Genomic DNA, 10,035 nt, shown 5'->3' with positions numbered 1-10,035 from the left:
TGTTGCACCCCCCCCTTGTGATGTTCATGCTTTTTGTTTTTTGTGATTGAGGCACCCTCTTGTTTATTGATTGACACGTGTTTCGTAAAGATAGCTGAACTTTACCTGTGTTCAAATATTTTTCATTTTTGCGTACAGGATTTCAATGAGTGTCCTTCTAAAGATTTGATGTTGAGTATATGTGTGTGTGTGTGTGTGTGTGTGTGTGTGTGTGTGTGTGTGTGTGTGTGTGTGTGTGTGTGTGTGTGTGTGTGTGTGTGTGTGTGTGTATGTGTGTGTGTGTGTTAAACAATTTGTGAAATAACATTTTCCAAGCTTTGACATCCGGATAACTTAATAAACCAGACTAATAATAAATTTCGCATATTATGACAATCCGGTAGTACACCTGACATATACTTGCAGGAATAAGACATACTCAGCATTCAACTCAAACTACTCCTTTTATTGGTGGACTAAAGAATGGGGAGAGGGAGCAGGGGGTGAGGAAGGAGTGGAAGGAGAGAGTAGATTCACACTTTTTAGGAATAAAAAGTATTATTGTAAGGGGACGATCCAAAAGTTTTACACTCCAAAAATACGATACATATATCTGTTTGTACAGGTGGTAGATAAAAAAAAAAGTATAACACGTATGTTTGCTTGTCGACTTTACTCCATCGTAAAATGTCCTGCCGGTATACAAGACCCTCTTACCACTATACTAGAAAGGCACTTTGCAGTATACAACATATTTACTGCAGGAAGATGATGCTGTATGTTCAGATTCCAGAACCACCTGTGGCTGGAGGCAACAGCACCTTCTTCCCTTAGAATCACAGAGTCCTGACATGATTGCCATTTAATACAGATGAGAACGTATAGATCAAGAGCTGTGGAAAAGCTGACCTCTAAGTAATATGCAAGTGCTGCAACAAAATCTACCACACATTTGGCGAACACTGGATCACATTGTCATGCAGAATATCATTGATTCGATGCTTCCATGGGTTCAAGCACTATATGATGGCAAAGGACATGATAGGAGATACTAGTAAAAGCAAGGACAACAAAGTTAAGCATGGGCTGCATTTTTCTGAAACATAGCAATAACCAAGAAAATTATTCAGAAACCAGAATATTTATCCCCCAAAAAAAAGTTCATTGGTAATAGTGCAGCGGCATAGCAAACCAATTGTGCATTTTGTGATGGAAGCACCAAATTTGGCAGAATGATAGAATATTATATGGAGAACATTTTCAGATATGGAACCACTTTGGAATTCACCCCAATGTGGCCGCCATATTGGATTTCAAAATGGCGGCTTAAAAATCTTTAATTACAAATATTTCTGGTTCTATACCAGCTACAGCCTTGATTTTAGTGTCTGGATGTACAAACTTGAGGTCAATGAATTGAATGGTTGTATTGAAATATGTTTTAATGCACATAAGCAACTGATAATCCCATATTACGTACATTGTATACACACGTTCAGCAAGAGAACTAGCGAGCGTATTGCATCAAGTCATGCCAAGTGTCACAGTTCCAACTCAATGTGAGCAGTCACCATCACAGGCACACAGTGCTGTGCATTTCAGAGCCGCTTTCTTGCACTTGCATCTCCCACTGCAACCGTTTTCGCACCCACAACAGATGAGTTCATAGCAGGATTTGGCAGCTTCTGGTAGTGTTGTCCACAGAGGATCGAACTGTCCGTCATTGTCCACCCACCCCCAGTCGCATGGTGATGGGAGATAGCAGTGTGGGACAAGAGACTGTCCCCAACAATGTCCACCCTGGTAAGTTGCTCTCTTCACGTGTTGTACTAGGGCGGCCTGTGTTGGAGGTATTGCTTCAATGGATCGAGATTTCTTTGCAAAGAGTTTCTTTCTTGCCAGATTCACCTCAGAACATGTGCATGTGCGGTCGTACAGAAGCACTACGTATCTCTCCAGGGTTGCCAGTGTATCCTCAGAGATCTCACTTAGTGCAGATGCCAGGTCCAGGAATGCATTGGTCACTTCTGGAAAAGTTTCCCATACTGCCCATGCTGTTTTCTTGCCACGACCTGCAAAGCTCGAGACGGTATCACACCCTGTGATTGCATGGAAGATTGGCAGTGCCTTGGCTTTGTCTGGTCCCAGGGTAGCAGACAGCTCGTGTGCTGCTATGTAGCGGAAGTTCTTTCCGGTTCCAAACGCTAACCAGAGTTCGTCCACTACCTCATTAAGCTCCTGGGCCATCCACACAGCGAGAACCACCACATCTGTGTCCACGGTGCGGATGAGTACTCTGCGGTGTCCAGATTTCATAGCAGCTGCTGCGTGGAGCATCATGCGCGTGTCTGCTTCCTCGTGATTGCACGGGGCCAAAGCGGCTGTGTCTGCACATGGTGGTACAGCAATGACCTGTTGGTGTAAGCATGAACAATACCGTGATGTAAATTAAATGTGAATTCCTTTGGTGTAGGTGGTCACGAATAAAACCTGCCATGAATCTGCATAACATTTATTAATTTATTTCAGTACATTATTTCAAGTACATAAATACAGGGCAATTATTATTATTATTATTATTATTATTATTATTGTTATTTACTTGGCATCAAACACATGAAATCATACAATATGACATTGCACATATAACAGTAGCCTGTTCGTGTACACTCCCCCAAGATGCCAGGAAAGAAAAAAGCAATTCAAGAACACTATGGCCAATAGGCCTTTCTTAACAATTTGAGGGAGTGTACCGTGGACAGCTAAAGATTATATATACAATACAAAATATTCTTCCGAATAGATAATACAAATCGGGATTATATAATCAAAATTAAATTATATGAAAAGAATACACATATGTGGGTAAGAATTTACTCTACAACAGCATAAATCAATAATACATTGTATAATATGTACTGAAACCACAGAAGATTGTACACACACTCTCAAACACACAAGCAGGCACGCACCCACTCTCACCACCCAGACACATACACACACTTTCACTAACACACACTAACATACATCATGCACATTACCTGTTCACCGTCAGTAGCAATCAGCTGTTTGTCTGGCACATCGATGGACTCCGTGACCTGCTTAGACAGAAAGCTGAAGAGTTCCTCCTTGTTCTCGTCGACACGGAGGAAACTGTGCCAGTTGCCTGGTAGGAGGGCAGAGCCAGTGACACGTCTGCGTATTCCCTTGCCTCTGTTGGTCCTTGTAGTTGCCTTCAGGCTGCCTGACTTTGCATTGCGGTCCCACACTAGATCGAGACGAGATCGATGTTGAAGCTGTGACATAATGTATGGAACGAATGCTTTTGTGGCATAGTCAAGAAATGTTTTGGTCTGGCCTGGGCTCAGCATTTGAACTATTACAGCTCCATCGAGGATCACAGAAGATACTTGTGGTGGGTCCGACTTTGTTTCGACAAGCTGTTCTAAGGGCTGCAACAAGTCAGCTTTGGAACCAAAGCGGAGCTGTCCATTTTGCGAGAGTGCTGGCGGATGTGCGCTGTTCTCATGTTTGAAGAACTGCTCGAGACCCCCATCTCTGGTTTGGCATGCGATGTATAGTCTGGAGAAGAGCTCTGAATCACTCTTTGCAGAGGCTACTTGTTGTTTGCTCTTCTGGGCAGCTTTGACCTTGATGGATGAAAACAACGGGAGTTTGTTGCGTTTGATGACATCATTGAGTGGCTTGGATCTGTCTGCCAGACGTTCCTTCTCAAATGAATGGAACTGATCTCTCCCAATCTGTAAAGCTGTACGCACAGTATCTACAACAGCTGGGCCCAAGATCTCCAGTGTGCCCAGGACCAGCAAATCTGTGCTTTCTTCTTCAAAGGGGCTGCCCATCTCTTCGATGACTGTTGTCAGTGCATGGACATCTTGGACGAACTTCTTCTGCACACTGTCGGTTTGCTCATGGTGGTGGGTGTGCTCTCCCCTTTGGCGCAGTTGCTGTGAGGTCTCAAATTCTGTGATGACCCGAGCAACTTCGGGGCCAGCCACCATCCACCGTCGAAGGGCACTTGGATTTTCAGTTAGGCCCACTGCCCCGCCATCGCCTTTGACCGTGGCATTGTTTTGTTCATGAGCCTGGTCTAGGGAGATGGCGGAGAAAGCATGCCTAGTCTTCTTGGATGTGAAGTGCCCCGCATGGAACTTGGCAGCAACATCTGGGTGTTTCTCTGCAATGCCAACCATGTCCCTGATGTGGACTGGTAACCAGCGAGCATAGTGGATATGGCCCAATGCAGCGAACCATGCAGCTAGCTCTGGTAGGGTGTCCATGTACAGCGTGAAGTTGGACTCTCTCAGTGAACGTATGTAGAGGAGTATACAGAGCTCCAGGTTAAGTACAGTGGCCCTGTACTGAAACTGTGGACATGCCGCTGCTCTCTGGTCACACCATGCCTCGAACTCCAATGGTTCCTCATCTCTTGCAGTTGCTCTTTCGTTGTATATGTCATATGCACGATGCTGCAGTATGTGTAGGGCAGCAACAGTTACTTGGTGGGCGCGTCTTGTACGGCTGACGTGAGCTGCACGCAAGAAGGAGTCTGCTGTGCCAGCTGTTGCTATCTCTGCCTGAACCAATGCCTGTGTCCAACCGCTGTCTTGCAGCCAGTCTCCTGCTGTCTTCAAAGCTGCCATCTCTGTGTGTAGACCACCCAGCATGACCACAAAGAGATCTTCACCATGTGTGTCTGGCCAGTTCCATTGCACCTGCTTGGCGATCGCATAAAGTGGTTGGTCCAGTGTGACGACGGGTATCTGTCCAGGGTTTAGCTCATTGATCGCTGCTTTCACGACATCCATGGCATGGCGGACCATTGCCACTGAGTGGGCTTGGTCATGGAAGAGGGGAAGCAAGGCAGTGGGTGTGACTGTGATACTAGTATCCTTGGCCGATTGGTTCTCTGCGTGATGTGCAGCCCAAGAAATGTTTCCTGGATTCTGTGTCACCACTGTCACATGCATCCTTCACAGTCTGGAGCCACCTCTTCTCTTTATCCAGTTCAGCTTGTGCAGGATTCCTCTGCAGCGACGCCTGGGTTCCAGCTGGTACAGGGTGGCTTTTGGCAAGTGAACTAACTGGTTGTACATCTGTGTAATACCGTGGAAGGTCCTCCACAGTCTTGACATTTGAGACACCCCCGATGATGACAATACCTCGGTCTGTGCCTTGATTGTCATAGTCTGGATGTTGTATCAATGAAATACCAGTTCCGTGGAAGGAGTCGTGTGCTGTCGTGGAACTGGGATTGTGGTCTATATTATCCACAGCTGATGTGGTGAACACTCCACCGCGGAGCTTTGGGGGACAGACCACCTTCTCCGCCCGAAAGCGCTGACAGACCCCGTTCCCCAGCTCTGCAGAGATCCGTAGCACTCTATCATAGGCAATGCTGATCCCTAGTCCAGATAATGTGTCAACCAGTTCCCTCTTTCTCGTATGGGCATGAAGCATCAAGCCAAGATATATTGGCAAAGGAGTCTCTTGACTAATGCTGTGTCGTACGTCTGTGCCTGCACCTCTCCTCTCATGCTTCACACTGTTGTATTTGAGAAGTTGAGCTATTGTCACAGACGCCGATGCCGATGACTGACATGCCTGATCTTTGATGCCTGCGCCCTCTAAAATCATGGAGACCATTGTCAGCAGCAGTTGTGGCACAGACTCTTCTTGACATTTGTTTGAGAAGGACCCATTGAAAGGCTGAGATGACTGGAACATATCCTTCCTTATAATCCCTGCAGCTCGTGCCAGGTGCACAACATCACTGTCAATATCATGTTGACATGCCTTGGCTAATGCACTGCCAATGTCTTCCTGAAACACCAGCAGGACATCTCTTCCCTGCCTGTGCTCCTGCAGATCAGGGAAGTGTGCCAGGATACGCTCCTTGAGTCTGGTTGTATGGACTCGTGTTTCCAGCACAACTCCGAACTGTTCCATTCTCATTGTGTAGAGCTTGGTGAGGTCTGCCATCTTGAATACAGGAGCAGTGTCTTCTTCTTTAGCAGTTTCCTCTATGTACGTTACCAGTTCAGCAAGGACTATTGCTGAAATGACATCTACCGTGCTCTGGCTTTGCTCAGCAAGCTTTTTTGCTGCCCTCACGCGGTTGTATAGGGATGTCAAACATTTCTTATGGTACTTGGCCTCTCTTGCGACCATGTCCCCAGCACTCAGTTGGGCTAACAAAGTGGTATCCTGAAGAAACTCTGCAGCCTTGCGAACGTGTTTATCTAGTTCCAATGTCGCTGCTTGATGAAACTCCAAACCAAGCTCTTGCTGGCAGAAGAAGCACAAATTGTCGCATATGCTATCAACACAAGCTGCCTGAGACCTAGTAAGCTTGTACTTATCTGTGATTGTACTGGGGATAGGGCTTCCCTCTGAATGACTTCTCTTCTGTACCCGCTGTAGCTTGGTAGTGTTATATTTCACCCTGCATGACTTGTGCCACTTGGCTTGGTGGGCAGCTAGAGTGGCAGCTATCCCTTGGCCTTCATCCAGTCGTTGCAAGTCCACGTCTTGTGGCAGCTTGCCTAGTTTATTGAATGCTGATAGATTGTCTTCAAGTGTCTTGTATCCAGCACCTGCATCAGTTCTTTTCGTGACAGCAGGACACTGTAGGGACTCTCCTATATCAACTTGACACAGAACACAGAGTTCCCAGTCCAGTGGCGTCTTTGGCGTTGAAGTTACATGCTTGGTAACATGAACTAACTTGAACTGCTTCGACATGATTGAAACCTGGATGGAGCAAACAAACAAAAAAGTCGTTTAATTAGGGGTTCATCAACGGACCAGCATGTTTTATCTACAGGACAATACACGACCCCCCCTGAAATTTGACACCAAATGACCTCTTTTAGGGGTATTTTTTGCCGAAATTTTCAAATTTTTCACTCCCCAGACCCCTAGATGTTCCCTTGAGCTCAGAATCGCCGCTGTAATGTGTCTACTGATGTTAGAAAAGATATAGGGTGAATGGGGCAATAATTGTGCCTGTAGGATTTGTTTCCGCCACCCCCCTTAAGGGTTACAGATTTTTAAAGCCGCCATTTTGAAATCCAATATGGCGGCGACCTTGGGTGAATTTCAAAGTGGTTCCATATCTGAAAATGTTCTAAATATAACATTCTATCATTGTGCCAAATTTGGTGCTTCCATCACAAAATGCACAATTCTTCTTAAATTTTTGCTATGCCGCTGCACTATAAAGTATGCATGTTCGACAAATAACTTGTGACAAACGCAGAGGTTTTCTTGATTTTCCATCACAAATGAGGATATCTGTAATGACACTATTTTACACCGAAAACACTATGGCATTAGAATGGGGCTTCAGGGAATACATCCTGTGATGTACGACTCAAGAGCAGTCAATAATGACATTCAATTATATCATGACAGAATTAATGTCTCAAAAAGTCAATAATGTGCAGAAGCAACATTAGAATAAAGGACTGCTGCAAATGTCCTTCTCATCCCTTGAAGAAGCCACCAGCGAAAATCCAAAAGGAGTTGTTGCCATTCCTGGGTTTTTTTTCAGCAAATCAGCATTGAACTATTGCCAGAGTCTGCCATGATACCATTTTCTTAATTTTATGATCAAGAATGTCCCAAACATGCTTTATTGGATTTAAATCAAGACTCCTTGCTTGACAGGGCAATGTCGTGATTTCACACGAAGTCAGTAACTGCGTGAGAATGGTGAGGTGTGTCATTCTCATCCATGAATACAGGTTTTGTGAGAAGTGAGTGGTTGTCAACATGTGGAACAACAAAATGATCCAAAATGTCACCATGGTACTTTTTGCTTGTCAGATTATCCTGTAGTCATAATGTCAAGTTTACAATTGTAATGGACAGCACTAAAGTGCCTTCAGAGAGTATTCCCATCCCTTGACTTCTTTTACATTTTGTTGTGTTACAGCTTGAATTTAAAATGGATTGAATTGAGATTTTTGTTTTTCTTCACTGATTTACACATATTACCCCAAAATGTCAAACTGGAATTTTTATTTAGAAACTTTTACAAGATATATAAAAATGAAATATAGGAATATCTAATTTAAATTCAACGATTAATTTACATTTACATTCAATGGGAGAAATATAGGAATATTCAATACTTTGTAGAAGCGCCATTGGCAGCAATTACAGCTTCTAGTCTTCTTGGAGATGTCTGTATCAGCTTTGCACATCTGGATTTAGGGAGTTTCTCCCATTCTTCCTTTCAGATTTGCACAAAACAGATTTGCACAAGTTGGATGGGGAGCATCTGTGAACAGAAATCTTCAAGTCTTTCCACAGATTCTTAATGATGTTCAAGTCTGGGCCTTGCCTGGGCCAGTCAAGGGCTTTCATGTTCTAGTTCAGAAGTCATTCCAGTGTTGCTTTGGCTGTACGCTCGTTGTCATCGTCCTGTTGGAACGAAAATCTTTGCCGCAGTGTAAAGTCTTTTGCACTCTGAAACAGGTTCTCCTCAAGGATTTGCCTGTATTTGGCTCCATTCATTGTTCTCTCTATCCTTACAAGTCTCCCAGTCCCTGCCGCTGAAAAGCATCCCCATAGCATGATGCTGCCACCACCATGCTTCATGGTAGAGATGGTGTTAGATTGGTGATGAGCGGTGCTTGGTTTCCGACAGTCGTAGTGCTTTGCATTCAGGCCAAAGAGTTTCGTCGAATCAAACCACCAAATCTTTTTCCTCATGCTCTCAGAGTCTTTCACGTGCCTTTTAGCAAACTCCAGGCATGCTGTCATGTGCCTTTTTCTTAGGAGTGGCTTCCGTGCAGCCCATAAAACTCACTCCCATAAAACCTAGATTTGTGAAGGGCTGCCAAGACTGTTGTCCTTCCAGCAGGTTCTCCCATCTCAGTCAAGGAACTCTGTAGTTCTGTCAGTGGTCATTGTGTTCATGGTCACCTCCCTGACAAAGGTCATTCTTGCCCGGTTTCTCCATTTGCTCGGATGCCCAGCTCTAGGAAGGGTCTTGGTTGTTCCATAGTCTTTCCATTTCCTAATGATGGAGCTCACTGTGCTCTTGAGAACTTTCAACACTAGAAATTTTTATACCCTTCCCCAGATCTATTCCTCCTCACAATTCTATCTCGGAGTTCTACGGACAGTTCCTTGGACTTCATGGTGGAGTTTCTGCTCTGACATGCACTGTTCACTATGGGACTTTATATAGAAAGGTGTTATCCTTTCTAAATCATGCCCAATCAATTCAATTGATTGAGTTAGGTTGAGTTAGTTTTGATTGAGTTAGTTTTGAGTACTCAATCAATTGATTGAGTTAGTTTGGAGACATTACACAGCTGACTCCGCATGTGAAAAAGCTGAATGCCTCAACTCTGTGTTTGCCTCTAAATCTTGTGTCCCAAACCCATCCCTCTCTGTACCCACCATACCCAGTCGTACCATGCTGCTCCTGGACTCCGTGTCCTTTCCTCCTGACAAGGTGGAAAAGTTTCTGTCAACCCTCGACTCTGATTCTGCAACTGGACCCGACGGCATCAGCCCACGGGTCCTAAAATCCTACTCTGCTGCTCTATCTCACCCTCTCTCTGTTCTCTTCACCCTCTCTTTTGCTCAAGGTCAACTGCCATCTGCTTGGAAATCAGCCAACATCACCGCTTTGCACAAAAAAGGTGCAAAAACAGATCCTAGCAACTACAGACCAATCAGCCTTCTCCCAATTATCAGCAAAGTCATGGAATCCATCATTGCTTCGGATATGAAATCTTTCCTCTTCTCCAATGGCTTGATCTCTGATCATCAATTTGGTTTCAGACCAGGTCACTCTACTCTGGACATGCTGCTTCTGCTGTCTCAACAATGGATGGAGGTCCTCAATGCCAAACAGGAAATTAGAGCTGTCTCCCTCGACATATCACGTGCCTTCGACACGGTCTGGCACCCCGCTCTGCTCACCAAACTCTCCTCCTTTGGTATCCATGGAAATCTCCACGCATGGCTGGCGGACTTCCTCTCTAGTCGTCGTCAACGTGTGGCCCTGAATGG

At 44.9% G+C, this 10,035-nt stretch overlaps 1 protein-coding gene across 1 annotated transcript; it reads right to left on the bottom strand.

Moving 5' to 3' along the window:
* Window positions 1-430: 430 nt before the first annotated feature.
* On the bottom strand, window positions 431-8,210 carry LOC144889366 (uncharacterized). The gene is made up of 7 exons (XM_078769564.1): window positions 8,106-8,210; window positions 7,691-7,836; window positions 3,021-3,498; window positions 1,715-2,391; window positions 1,032-1,075; window positions 697-941; window positions 431-592 (listed from the first exon to the last, which is right to left on the bottom strand). The coding sequence occupies exons 1-7, from the start codon at window positions 8,208-8,210 to the stop codon at window positions 431-433; spliced, it is 1,857 nt and encodes a 618-aa protein (XP_078625690.1).
* Between the last annotated feature and the right edge of the window lie 1,825 nt (window positions 8,211-10,035).

This window comes from Myxine glutinosa, unplaced genomic scaffold, assembly GCF_964187855.1.
Source record: "Myxine glutinosa unplaced genomic scaffold, kmMyxGlut1.1 SCAFFOLD_3123, whole genome shotgun sequence".
Taxonomy (NCBI): domain Eukaryota; kingdom Metazoa; phylum Chordata; class Myxini; order Myxiniformes; family Myxinidae; genus Myxine; species Myxine glutinosa.
The sequence above is the reverse complement of the archived record's forward strand: the minus strand, read 5'-3'. Positions and strand labels throughout refer to the sequence as shown.